Source organism: Corvus cornix, chromosome 1, assembly GCF_000738735.6.
Source record: "Corvus cornix cornix isolate S_Up_H32 chromosome 1, ASM73873v5, whole genome shotgun sequence".
NCBI classification, from domain to species: domain Eukaryota; kingdom Metazoa; phylum Chordata; class Aves; order Passeriformes; family Corvidae; genus Corvus; species Corvus cornix.
The window spans coordinates 46,866,050-46,880,742 of NC_046332.1; the positions used below are offsets into that span (position 1 = coordinate 46,866,050).

The 14,693-nt window shown below is 42.7% G+C and overlaps 1 protein-coding gene and 1 long non-coding RNA gene across 2 annotated transcripts in view; one reads left to right on the top strand and one right to left on the bottom strand.

Moving 5' to 3' along the window:
* Nucleotides 1-8,488, bottom strand: part of ATP8A2 (ATPase phospholipid transporting 8A2) — a 320,460-nt gene extending 311,972 nt beyond the window's left edge. The window contains exon 1 of the mRNA XM_039565493.1: nucleotides 8,352-8,488. Within this exon, the coding sequence (XP_039421427.1) occupies nucleotides 8,352-8,430 (79 nt within the window). The 5' untranslated portion in view covers nucleotides 8,431-8,488. The remainder of the gene's footprint in view (nucleotides 1-8,351) is intronic.
* LOC104689881 lies at nucleotides 7,782-12,196 on the top strand. The gene is made up of 3 exons (XR_751874.4): nucleotides 7,782-7,968; nucleotides 9,087-9,216; nucleotides 11,635-12,196. It is a non-coding gene; the product is annotated as an uncharacterized LOC104689881 (long non-coding RNA).
* The last annotated feature ends 2,497 nt before the right edge of the window (nucleotides 12,197-14,693 follow it).

Sequence of the window (14,693 nt, forward strand, 5' to 3'; positions counted from 1 at the left end):
TTTTTGTAAGAAGTGAACTCTTTCTCCTCAGATATTTCAGATCTTTCTAGGCACTCCTTTCTCCTCCTGAAGACTGATCACCTGCTTTGTTACCTTAATGAAGACTGGTAGGGTTTAAAACCTTTTCAAAAACAGAACAAGCAAATTTCAGATTTGTAAATAAAATTACTTTGATAAAAAACAGAGAGCCATGGGACCACTGAAGCAGTAACTATGCTGAGCCTTCCCAGTGATGCAGAAATGTTGAGTAAATGTCATCTGGATTTCAGATTCAAGCTTCCCTGATTCCCAGCTGTGTAACTGACATGACAAATGCAGATGTAACCTCTGTATCTATTTCAGAGTTATGATGGCTGATGTTGACTTTGCACATATTCTTTCAGCATCTTTTGTCTCCCATTTACAAATAACCAGCCTCTATTAAATAAGGTGAGGTATGCTTGGAGTATTTAAAGGCACAAGAAAGCCTGGAGTACTTGTTTCATATATTCTTTGTATAAGCATTGGGTTGAATGTTCCGAGATCTCACAGGCAGAGGATCTTAGAATGCCTTTACTGTGTTCTGTACAAATAGGCAGAACAGTGCTGGGTTAACAAGAGATAACATCTGAGCCCTCCTTCTGTTCAAAGTACCAAATTAATCAGTGTGATGCTATTATAAGGAGATAAACACTTTTCTTTCACTCTTTCTGACTACCTGCTTATTTAATAAAATCAAATGAATGGGTTTGGTCATCTGCATTCAAGAAATTATGAATTAAAAATCAAGACCCCCGCAGTCAGTTTTAAACAAGATGTCAGGCTGCCTTCTCTCCTTTACAGAACCGATATGCTAATCTCATTTGTGCTAGTCCTCATTTCCAACACTCTAAAAGAAGGTAGGTTCATCAAACCAAACCCTTAGCTAAAACAGACACATCTTGTTGGATCCATTATCAACTGATACAATCATGGCTCTCCCATTTCAGTCCAGCGGAAGACAAGTTCTCATTTACCTTCTTTTTGCACTTATACCCCAAGGCAAGAGCTTTCAAACTGATAATTAGAACTAGAATGAACAAAAATACCCTATGTAAGGGGGGATAGCAGTGGAAATATATTTAAAATCTGCAGTATGTCTTGTGAGTCTTCATCACAACATGAGAGTATTGAGACTAATTTACTGACATTTCATGTTTGTGTTCATTTAAACTGGTTTTAGTGCTCACCACAAGGGTAAATATACCTGTAGCTGACAGGAAATGACAGCTATGAATGTCATGTACATGGATGTGATATTGTAACTATGGGGACCGTGTCACTTCTGTGAGGAGTCCAAATAGGTGGTTGTACTGGGTCACTCATTAAAATCTGCAAGATGTCAGCTTTGCCTTATCTCACCTTGGTTTGAAATACAAAACTTTGCATCTTCTGTTTTCAGGTATTTTCACTCCATTGTCACTTCCAGCAACCACATTAAAAGTGTCCAAGAATCTAGAATTATTGCCATGTAACTACCACTCAACCAGTGGTCTGAAAGCCAGGAACTTCGAAACAGCCAGGCATCTATACATTCCTGGGGTTGGAAAGAAACTGTCCAGGAACTTTTGTAGTGGGCAGGATTCATTATGAAAAGTTGGCAGTAATGCTAATCAAAAATCTGAGAGCTTTCCTAACAAATACTGGAATAACTTCAAATAATACATTTTCAATATTGCTAATTAATTTTTTTTTTATTTTGCACTAAAAATAAAACTCCAAGCTTTGTAAAATCTGATTTTTTTCTCAATCTTCAACAGTGTCAATGATCTTTCCCAAATTATCCTTTGAGTGTACCAGCTGAGAATTAGTTATCTAAAGCTCTCAGATGCCATGTCTTACATCCCTGCAACTGCTCCAAAAGGCTTAACTAGCTTAGCTAGGAAAGATAAGAGACTGAAAGGAAAATATTTGTGGCAAGCCACACTTAAGAGCTGCCCCAGAAGCAGAAAGATGTTGCTGCAGAGATATTCAACTGCCTTTTCAAAATCTAGCATGCTGCTCTGCTCTACCAGCTATATGTACAAGAAAGACTTTGTGATTAACTACCCCTTAAAAGAACATGTTGGCAATCAGGGCCTACAGATACTGTCTGTAACATCTGTAGTATTTACACTACTACAGACTTAATTAAAATGTGCCACAATACAACATGGTACGGGAAAGTAAGTCTGAAACACGCCCCTGTCACAGTAATAAAGCTAACTTAGGTGCTTAGGATATTGCTTCACAAGTAGCAAATCAGCTCTGTCAGATTCAAAGATTATTTAAAGGCCATACTTGACAGCTCAAGCAAGACTGGACAAAGGGAAATACACCAGCCAAGAGTACCACCCTGCAGGGAGTCTACAGACCATCACTTGACAACCTTCCAGAAGAGCAGGAACAGATGACACAGTTGTTCATAGGGCCCTCAGCAAGGCTTCACTACAATAAAAATGCCTTGTGAATGCTGATTGGAGAGTGATCAGTTCTAGATGCTGACATCAGTTTTCAGATGATCATCCAAAATACCATCTAGAGCCAATGGGAGCTATCAGCTCAAAACTTCTTGAGGAGGGAAGAAGGGTTAATGATAAGGAAAAAGGGGAATGCTTTAGAGCAAGGTTACTTCTGAAGACATAGATGTCCATGTTAAAAAACCCCTGCAGAGTTGGCAGAGATCAAGACTGCACTCAAACCTTGTGGCAGTGGAAATGCAATACTAAATGACTATTCTTTCTATACCCAATGAGTTTCACTCAGGAAATACACGCAGCAGTTTTATCATCTTGGTGATATTCTAGGACCCTGAACAGACAAGATTTCTTTGCAGTCATTTTACTGTTATATATTTAATCCTTCATGGAACCACAGTGGCATTTCTGCCAAATCACACTAGTAGGGCAGTGCTTTTAGGTCTACCCAGAAAATGAGAACACTGACTCACCCAGCACAGGGAAGTATACTAAAAGCAGATACTGCTAGAGAACTAAAATCTGAAACAAAAGTCCTGTGGAGAGAGTGGCACAGAGAAGGAATAAAACAGTTTCTATAAATAGACAGTACATGTGTCGGTTTGCAATGGAGTTATGAATACTCAAGCAGCATAACATAAGAGAGTTCATATATTGGCTATACAGCAGAGTGCAACTTTAAGTTTTTATTAAATACATTAATTTAATTTAATCCTAGAAACAGAAGGGTAGTTAAATATTTTATGTCCCCAATTAACTCCTAAATAACTGTATTCCTTATTACCTGAGTGGTTTGATCTTTAATGGATTTATTTATGATCTCATCTCCCCCATCACGGGAGGGAAAAAAAATGTTTCTTCTGCCACTCTACTTAGGACCTTGGTTATTTATGAGGTTGCTCCACAGTAACTGTACATAAATCACCTTTTTCTAATTCTAAATACCTAAGCAGAGGTATTTTAAATTCCCTCCTATTCTAATGCAAACTAATTCTCACAGCCAAACAAGCTTTAAGCGAAGGCAGAATTTCAGGTTGGCCTTCAGTTAGCCCCGTCACTGTCACCACCTCACTTTACAGTTGTGCAAGATCCCACACAGCTTGAGAAGACTCCGCTTTGTGCTACTATAGAAACAGAGTAATGTAAAGCATGGGGTTTATTGTGATGAGTGCTTTGTCAAAAGGCATAATTGTCACTGGTGTTTACATAAATAGGATCGGGCCTTTGATGTGATTGAATAAGCTGCACATTATACTACGCTATGTGCCAGTTAAACACGGATGAAAAGAAATGGGAGGTCTGTAACACACCAAATTACCACCAGGCAGTGTGAGTGTGTGCATGAACAAACGTGGACTACAATAGTCTGACTATTCAGTAGTAACTTCTGCCACTAAACTGGTAGAAGTTTAGTCTTCACTTGGAAAAGTTTCTCATCACAGAGTAGAATTTCTATGTGCCAACGCTATGATTGCAATCATCTTGCTCAGTGTTTCAGTAACTCTTGGTGATGCTAATGGCCAGTTAAAGCATTTGCTGAGAAGTACACCTCTGTGTTCAGTCCCCACTGTCACTACTCCTGCCAGGTACATTTCTCTCAGCAGAATAGGGCTTTTATTCTTAGTTGAGCAGTTTTAATAATAGTATTTAAAGAATTTGTTAGCTCAGCACTTTGCTGACCCCCTCCATAGGGGTTGTTTGCTTAAAAATGCATTCAAGGCAACTGCTGATCCTCCTGCAAAAAAGGAGGTAGGTATCCCATGAGTAGAGGTGATGTGAGTGAACTTCAAGGTTAAAGCTTTGTAGCCTTCACCGTGCTTCTTACACCACCTGAACCTGTCCGCCTCAAAACCTTATTACACCTTACTTGAAGCAGCAACAGCCAGATGTAAATCATGCAGAGCTGATTACATATTTCACCTATAGCTCCTGTGCATTTTATATATATCTATAGGAATTATGTCTAACCTGTAAATGACTATAGATAAAATCAAAGAATCATTAAGGTTGGAAAAGACCTCCTAGATCATCAGGTCCACCCTTTGACTGAATACCACCATGCCCCCTAACCTTATAGCAAAGAGCCATGTCTACTAATTTTTGAACACTTCCAGGCATGGTGACCCAACCACTTCCCTGAGGACCCTGTTCCAATGCTTAACCATCTTTGCTCAAAGATGCTTTGAGCAAAATACAAGTGCCTATGTAGAGTTTTAACTGCTCTGTATGACACTTCCCAACAGTTGCAATCATGGTAATGATATCCCAGCACAAAAATAGCCCGAAGAAGTTCTTGCATAGACATTTCTCTGAAAAATGGAAGGCATGGATCCTTTGCAAAGAAGGGAATAAGACTCTAAGATCAAAAACACAGCACAAACTATAAGCAAATATTTCACAGGAAAAACAGATGGAAAATATTTAAAAGGAGTATTGTTTCATACCATGAAATGATGTTTATATTTCAGCTCCTCATGTCCTGGGAGAAGATTCTGTTACTACCTTTACACTAAAAATATTTTTCTTGCTGATGTGTATCACTGAGCAGTTGAAAAAAACCACAGTAAATAACATCAAGATCAGTTGCACCTTTAATCCATTATAAAGTTGAAATTCGATTTTTTTCCCTAAAAATAAAAATGCCATTGTGTAATCATCCAATGTCTTATTGACAGTTTCTTATTTTTAGTGATTTTAAGGAGGCAGGAAGGAGAAAAACAAGTTAGTCTTTGATGATTGTGGTTACAACAGTAAGGAGTGAGAGACTTTGAGAATAATTTAAATCTAATCAATTTAGCTCAGTTGGTACAACATTACAGCAATAAAAAGGTTTATTTGTACAAAGAAAAAAATCAATTAATGAGCAAATGCATAAAAAAGAAAAGCAGTGATCATCTGAGTGGCAGAAGGTGACTCCCATCTCTAAATTCTCCTTTTCACATCACTGCTTTTTTGGCAAGTGCTTTGTACTGGTGTTAAGCAGGTTTAAAACTCTACCAAATATACCAGTTACATTTCATGCTGTATTAGCACACGCTGAAGTCACACCACCAAATGCAGGAGGGTAGAAAATCTGAGACAAAAAGACATTGTTAGACCATCACAGAGGTAGTGTTCTTCTCGACTAAAGAAGAATGTCTGTAAGCTACTGAAATACTTTACACGGCATGAAAATAAATCTCAGTGACCCAAACTAAAACATAATACTTTCGATTACCAAAACTCCCTTAAAAGTAACAAAACTAGCAAATAAACTAGAAGACTTTAAAGCAGGAAAGCTCTTCTCTTCTAAAAAGGAAAGGAGATAGAACATTTTGATACACAGATGCCAAAAAACCTGCAATGGATAGAGACAGTTGCCTGACCCTAACTAAGGATGACAAAAGGGTGACCGGTTCCCCCTCCACACCATTCAGCTCAGAAGGGTCTTGAGATTTTGCAGAGCCACCACACATCCACATCTGAACTGCCTGTCAGTGGACAGTGTCTCAGTCTCCAAATGTGTGCTTTTACAGCTGAGCATACAGAGCCCAGAGCCCCTCACACGAAGCTGTTTGGCCCCCAGACACAGCAGGTCTGCATATCAAGCCACAACATGCTGTGAAAAACAGAGCTACTGCCTTTCTGTGCCTGTTCCCTGATGGAATTCAGATCGTACAGGCTGGTAGTGAGCCACATCAGCACTGATCCAGGTGACCAGGTAATCATCTGATGGCTAATGTTGACACAAGCAAGGCAGTGGGAATACACAGGAATGGGGAAGGCAGAACTTTCTCTCTGGGTGGCAGAGAGATTGGTTCTGGTTGTCCTAAGTCACCAGAGCTGGCAAATACAAATCAAATACAGTCATATCCCTTAATAAGTCTGTGTAGTGAGTTACACAAACCTCTATTACGTAATTGTATACGCATTATATATCCAACTATACTAGATACTATTCCCGTTATCCTTAAAAATATTCGAGACAAGGAAACACATTGTTCCAGCACTAGGAAGTGATCTTAATGCTAACCAGCAACCCCCATCTTTCTTCAAAGTATCACCTAATTTGGATTCTCCTTATGTGAAATGCAGGGAACATGTAGAAGTCTGAAGCTGTGTACACATAAATCCCGGCTAGAAAATCTGGGCGCCCCAAGCACCTACAGCACGACTGAGGTGCAACTTAACCACCTAGATCCACAAGTATAACTGTGGATTGTGGGTGACCAAGCACTGGAGATACTCAAGAACTGTCTGGCCACAACCCTATGCAATGTGCTCTAGGATGACACTGCTTGAGCAGGAAGGTTGGATCCTCTGTTGTCTCTTCCAACCCATCCTGTGTGATTCTGTGATTTACAAAAGCTGAAGCATAACTCCTTATGTATGCCACACTGAAGCTAAACATTCTCCAAGTGCCAAGCATCCAGTATCTGAAGGGAACCTAGGTTTGGATTCCAAATGTTAAGTCACAGAAAGATCTGCCACACTGCAGCTCTGGGAAAGGAGCCTCCCTGTCATAGGACAAGGTTTCAGATCGGACTGCAGAAGTGGACACAATCCCAAACACTGGAAAGTGGAATCTGCTTAACTGCAACTGTTTCATCTGAACGGCTTAGGCTGAAGAGAAGTAAAGCTGGTAATATGCTAAATCCTACCCTGAAACTTACCATTTCCTCTGAGCAGGCATTACACACCTCTTTGCTCAGCATCCTACTTATTTCAGCACCTATGGAGAAGTCCCTGAAGTTCTGTCCTTGCTACCAAGCAGTGAGACCAAACAGGGAAATGTTACTAGAGTGACCAGGTTGTGCAGAGGAGCTGAAGGGAAGGTGGCTTTCTCATTTCAGCTAGCTCTAGCCTGGTTCAGTGAGCTGAACAGCCACGAGTGGCTGGAGGACATCTTCAAATACAGCATCATCCAAAAGCAATCCAGCAAATGCTCTGCAAGGTGCCCTGAGACTTAACCCAAAGCAGAGTTCATCAGGAAATGTGCACATTTATCATTGAAACAAAAAGTGCTAAAGCAGCATTATACTACTTTTACTCACCACAAAGACTGTACTAGGCACCTAAACATTTTGTACAGGAATGGGTGTCTGTAAGTCACTGGCAATGTCACTGATGCTTCACCTATGCCCAAGCAGAACATACCAGAGCTGCACCTTGGTCCTACAGAAGTCAGTGTAAGTCCTTTGGAAGCAAAATACTACCTTCAAGGCATTCCACTTCTGTCTATTTTTTTATGAACTAGTTGAAAAACAGTTTCCTAAATTAACCTCTTAAGAAACCTTGTAATTTGCCTCTCCGCAGGCTCACTGCAGTGCCTGATGCTCTACCCGCCCCTGATCACGGGACAGTGGCCCCTGACCGGCCTGGTGGGGGACACCTCTGTCTCCCCTGCACCGGCAGTACTGCACTCTAACCAGAAGAAATTTTCCTGTCAAAAACTACCAGAACCAAGAGAACAAAGGGGGATGCCTTGCCCGCTCCGGGCTGTTCACGCCGCGGGGTGAGGGTGCCGGGGGCCCTGGGGGTCGCGGTGGGATGGATGGGAGGTGAGGCAGCTCCGATGGGGCGCGGGGAGCTGCGCCGGGCCGGCTCCGCAGGCAGGGGCGCGGTGTCCTTGGGGCCGCGGGAGCGGGCGGGCAGCGCTGCGCCCTGGGGCCCGCGGCACCTCCTCGCCGAGAGGAGCCCCGAGGGCGGGGGCGGCACTGCGGGACCCCCGAGCGCCGCGGCCGGCAGGGCCAGGCGGCCGCGCCATGGAGGCACCGCTGCCTTCCTTTTCTTTCCTTTCCGTTCCCTTCCTTTCCCTTCCCCCCGCGCCTGCCTTCCTCCGCCGCGGCGCCTCCTCCCCGCGCCGCTCCCGCCCGCCTCGCCTTGCCCTTTCCTCACCGGCCGAGGAGTGGATCTTGGAGGATTTCCGCCGCAGGGACATCTTCAGCGCGGTGTCCAGGCCGGCCCTGTTCGGCATGGTGCGGCCGGCCGGGGCGCGCTGGCCATGGGCCCCCCGCACGCAGACGCCGCGCTGCGGCCACCGGCACCGCCGCGCCCGGGCTGCGGGGGCGGGCGAGGCGCTGAGCCCTGGCCGGGCTCGGAGCTGCCCTGCCGGGGAGCCGCTCGCGGCTCCGTGCGCCCGCTGGGAGCCGTTGCGTAAGGTGCCATGAAGTCAGGGCCCGGGTTTGGTGGGGGGTTTTGAGGTGTCTGTCTGGAACTAGTATTTTACTAGACATTTTAGGCGCATAAAGCGTCCCAAGAAAGCCCCCGCTGAGATCAGGATCCCTAACCGGGCTTCTTTGTTCCGGTTACAAGGGCATCTTTCATCACTGTGGCATGCTGCCAGCATCATCACAAAAGATACCGTTGCTTCTCAAAATGTCCGGTAAATCGAGGCTAAAAAAAGAAATAGAGGAAAGATTAATCAATGTAGCACTTACAGCACATCACCTTTCTGTGCAAAACATTTGCAGCCATGAGAATTTAACTACTAAGGACAGGCAAAGAGGAAATGTAATTTAATAGGAAAAAAAAATAGCTAAGACAGCACCTCTCAGTCTTTACACATGCTGGTCTTAACCAGGCATAGCTAGAAGCAGTTGCCACATCTTAAGGGGTTGCTTTCTCTACCAGGTGAACTTCAACGTAGAATGGTTTAAGTGAGGCAGAATCACCACAGGACAAGGATATATTGAGTTTTGGGAAGATCTACTGCATAAGAAATGGTCTCCCTATCTTAAAGATCTTCGACAAACATCCCCAGGTCTGTATCTAAACTACTTGACCATGTAGAGTTGGGTAGCACACATGATGGGTAATTTGGGTGTTATTTCAAAGATCATAATTAATGCTAAAACCTATGAATCTCGCTGTACTTGTCTCACTGTATGTGTCCTCACATATAGTATGGAAAGCGATACTTTCCAGCTACAACTTCACAAAATGTTAGAAATAGAACTATTTTGACAAACCACTTTGCACTTCCTGAACTCAAAGTAGTCCAGAACTGTGGCATTTTACACTGATTGAACTGAATGCATCATAGCCCACTGGAGATGTGTGCTTTGGGACAGGACTGCTGGCCACAGATGTTTCTTGCCTGTGAGAAGCTTTTACTCATGGATTTTATCACTCTTGGAGAAGTGGCCCAAGAGCTTTGTGAATGAAATCATCCAGTAAGGGCAATGCCCAGTGCTGGCATGCCAGCATGCCTTTCCCGTTTTAAGATCATGACATGGAGCTGGTTATATTAATGAACATCATTTTCTCCCTCAGCTTGCTCTTTCTCCTCTCCACAAATTATTATCTGTTGTGGTCAGTATCTTTGTACCAGGAGGAATTGCCTGGGGAACAGGGAATCACTTCACATATATTGTTAGCTAGTAGACAAATTAAAGTGACGTTCACTTTGGGTTCGAGCTGTCAGCTCAAAGTCAAAGAAAGTGCTCCCAAAAAAGGACCAAAAAATGAATGACAACTCCTGGATTCATGTTTACTTTTTCATCAGAAATTAGCCTTCAGGTGAACTGTGCTTACAGTACATGTAAAGTATTGTGGACTGTAAGCCATCAGCCCTGTCAGCCTGAGAGCCCATGTGGCAGCTGAGTGCTCTTGTTCCTTCACATGCACTGCACTTACTTTCACCTCTGCGCACTCAATGTTCTCGAAGAGTGTGCCAGCTAGAACACCATCTGCCTTGCAGCTACCAGGACTACTCACTCACTTGACTGCTGGAGTGCCTCAAGGAGATTTAATTACCCAGCCCACACCTCAACAAGCCTGAGCTGTATCCCCATGGAAGGCACTCCCTGAGCATTAATGACCAGGCATTTCAATAAAGCTTACTGGCATGGAAGAAACAAAACATCTTTGCCCCTGCTCAGACTGAGGGCCTCAGAGGAGACCTGTCTGCAAAATCTGTCTCAAGTCACAAGTGGATATAATTATACACTGCAGTCTAAGGGGAAGCTGAGGGGAGCAAGTGGACTGCGAAAGTGTCCAAGGAAACCAAGTGTGCAGGATAATCTTGGTAACTGAGAAAGAACCTGAGTCCTGCTCAGCAGGCTTAAGAGTGGGGCCTGCAGGAAAACTAAGTGTGCAGTCCAGAGCAGTTGGTTGTGTTTCTGAAAGCTCACGTTCATTAGTAACCAGCTGACAAGCTCTGGATTAGCCCTGAGCTTTGAGGAAAGAAGCAGCTCATTCCGCTGTGCAGGACTCACCTTTGTCATTTTGTTATGCAATGCCTGTCTTTGTCATCGCGCTGATGTGCACTAAATTGTGTATTATCGGACCATGAGTCATGGCAGTATTATTCCCTGGGGTCTGTCATAATGGCTCCATGGTTTGAATGATGTACCAAAAAAAAAGCAGTTGGTATTTTTCAAATTACAATGTGCTCACTTTTCTAGTATTTATAGCAATGTACTTTCAAAGAGCTCAGTATGCATAATAATTATTTCAATGTAATAAATAAAGCAAAGGCAGGAAGAATGGTCCTGTAGTTAATGTGCCAGACTGGGAGACAGGATATCTTTATTCTATTTTTGACTGTGCCAGATGCCGTCTGGGACCTTAGAGAGAGATTGTTAAACCTGAATTTCCAAAAAGATGCATCCTCTGCTCCAATTACTAATGTTATACACAGAGATTGGTTCTGGGAAAAAAAAAAGGAAAGAAACACACATTACTCAGAATTTATTAGTGTAGTGGAAAACGTAACAGTCTCATCAAAGGTGAGAGCTAATTATTACCGAAAAAGAAAGAAAAAAAGAAAGAAATTAAAGAATGCTACTACTACTTCTGAAAGAAAAAATCAGAAATAATAAACCATTTTGGTTTTTTGTAGACACACTCTCCTGTCTGCCTTTTTTTTTTGGTGTGGTGCTTACCCTTCCACTGCCCCTCTGGGACCAATGGTCGACAGTGCTGGCCTTTGTAAAGCAGTGGGTGTTGGGGCTGCAGCTAGTCATCGGTGTTTTCCCAACAAATTCTTTGCTGAGAAAAGCAAAGAACTGTTATGGGGCTATTTTTGTGTGGTTTTTAAAATGACTTCACACCTTGCTCTTTATCCATTTGTATACTGCTCCACTTTACATCCATTTGTATTATATGGGATGCCATTTATGTATGTTACATATTTGTTCTTTGTGTAATCCCTCAACTCTCTTTGTCCACTTCCCAGGTCTGCACTGCTTTAGCTGACTACTGATGAGCTCTTTGTAGCTGCAAGTTCTCTACTGCCAAGGATGTGCTCCTTTTTTTATCATCCCATGCCTCTTCTACAGTGTCCTGGGAGACCACTCTCAGGGGACTCTGCTGTCATACCAGGCCTGTATTCCGCCATATATTATTATGTTATGCATCATTATGTTAGTTATAAAAGATGTTATACATCATTATGTTAGTTATAAATATCTCATTCTCCACAGTAGAACTTCTTGTCACTCTCCATGTAAAAGCCACAGTGGCACCATACAAAGTTAAACAAAAGTAAAACAGTTAGACATAGCTACCTACCCATTAGAGACATTGGTGTTGCAACTAAGTAAAAGAAAGCCACAGACAGGTCAATAAAAGCTCAGGCAAAATGAGGCTCAGTCCCAAGGCCTTGCAAAGTCAGTACAAAGCCTGTGGCCTCCTGCCAGCAGTGGTGGTATCAGGCTACAGGATGAGAATAATTGCATGCAAGTTCTGCTTGTCTAACTCTTCTTGTCTTAAAAAAAAATAAAAGAAAAACAACATAATAGACTCTCTTGCTCTTAAACCAAATCTTTGTGCTGTGGTGCTTTGTCCTTGTTTACATGCACAGGATCAAAATGAGCATGATGCAGATAATATGCTGAGCTACAGGGGAGGTGTCTGTCACTCATCATGACATTTTTTAAAAGGTCAAAAAAAAAAGTCAAAAAGTCAGGACTTGCTGTTTCTAGATTGATAGAGAAAGTGTGCTTGGCATCATTCAGCTCAGGAAAATAAGTGAAATAACTTAAGGATCTTCTTTGCAGAGATGCTGCTATCTATAGACAGACACAGGATGTGACCATAAATATGTGGACATGCGGCAATGCATGCATGGCCCACCCGAAATCTCCTAAGGGAGCTGGAGTCTCCTATACTTTATAGAGCAGAAGGGGCTTAACAATAACACTCCTCTTACAGTTAACCATACCCACAGATTTAACTTGAAGGTGGAAAAAAAATATGATGAATTGCACAGTCAGTGGCTGCATGGGAGAGGGGTGGAGGGGGAGGGTAAACCATTACCTATAAGTGCCATGGGAGAAAAAAGATTAAAAATTTGGAAATGTAGGCAACTTGATTAGTTACATGCCATTCAGGTTTTTCAGGTTTTTGAAAAAAGACACATGTAAATAAAATTGCGATGAGTACAATAATCATATTGATATGCTGGAAACTGAAATTTGTACTCATAGCAGGAGGTGATCTGTGATTTGCCCGAAAATTACTGAAAAACTTAAAAATACTGAACCCATTCTATTTTGGCACTTGTGACAATAAATAAAGAAAATAGTGAAACTGAATAAAGAAAAATAATGTATTTTTTCTAGTACACTCAAGACTAAGAACTTGTTATGACAACTTCTTCATACCTGCAAGTTAGTTCAGGAGACAAACTGTGCTTGCAGTACAGTTTTACTTTACCAGAATAACTCCAAGTTTGTATGGTTTTAAAGATATATTTGAAATGCAGTAAGCTAAATTGGAACCAGTGATTTTTATTCCATGGCAATGGCGTCAACAGAAAGAATTCGTCAGGCTGGAAATTGATGGAAAGCTCTGTGTAGAATAACCCTTACAAATGCTTTGCACAGGAAAGACATATGGTACAGTAGACCATAGTTTGGACCTTAACTTATATGGACCCAAGTTAGTAATTAGCTAGTAATGAAGAAAAATAATGTATTCTTAAGCAAAGAAGAATAATACTGAAGAAATTTAAAGTTTAATGAAGAAATCATAGTGATGCCATGAGGATTTTTGCCTTTTCTTTTATGCCCCTGTTGTGCCTTTTTGCGGCTTCTGTATTCCTGGTGCTTTTTGCCTACATTCTTGGACTTGTTTGTTGGGCTGGGAGACTGAACGTTTTGGAGGCTTCGTGGCTGGGGGTTGGTGAGCCCCGGACCCCGGGGTCCTCTCCAGAGCATATTCTGTGAACCAGGATGGAGCCATCCAGGGGAGGGTTCCTTGGGGAGGGGGGCTCGCTTGGGCCTCTCATTGGGGAATCTTTGGTGGATATGCTGGTTAGTAGAACCTATAATGTTATACCCAATGCTGGGGCGGGGGGGGGGGGGGGAAGACAGACACAGAGATAGACTCGGCGGGGTGCATCTCGATGCACATGACCTGGACGTGTACACCTAAGGATCCTTAAAATAAATACCAAGGTAAAATCCCTTTTCCCCTTCTAACCGTGTATGACTCTTGATTTTAAGTCCAAGAAAAGGCATCAATAAAATCATAAAATGGCTTGGGTTGGAAGGGACCTTACAGATCACCTTGTCCCAACCCCCTGCCATGGGCAGAGACACCTTCCACTAGACCAGGTTGCTCAGAACCCTGTCCAACCTGGCCTTGAACACTTCCAGGGATGGGGCATCCACAGCTTCTCTGAGGAACCTGTTCCAGAGCCTCATCACCATCACGGTAAAGAATTCCTTCCCAATATCTAATCTAAACCTGCCCTCTGTCAGTTTAAAGTCATTCCCCCTTGCCCTGCCACTCCTGTCCCTGTAACAAGTCCCTCCCCAGCTCTCTGGTCAGCCCCCTTCAGGTACTGGAAGGTGCTATAAGGTCTCTCTGGAGCCTTCTATCTCCAGGCTGAACAGCCCTCTCAGCCATCTTCATAGGAAGTGCTTTAAGATAAGATTGATTTCCAGAATGTAAATAGTTCTCAAAATGCATGAGGTGCATTTTCATTATTTTGATTCACTTCTCTGACCCACAGCTAGGTTGCTGGCTAATGTGAGTCCAATATTCTCTGGCTTTGTAATCAATGAGATTGGTGCAAAGGGAATCCAAGGCAGGCATAAAATGCTGCCATACTGATTTGGTGGCACTCACTTTGTACAGTTGTAAACAAATGCAGAAAAGCAAAAGTTAGTCCCAAGGATATGTGCTCAGAAAGACTAAGAAGCTTGAGAGAATGGACATATTTGTTAAGGTAAACCATACTCTAGAGGAAGTGTGTAAATATTCTGAAATATGTTATGAACCAACTAC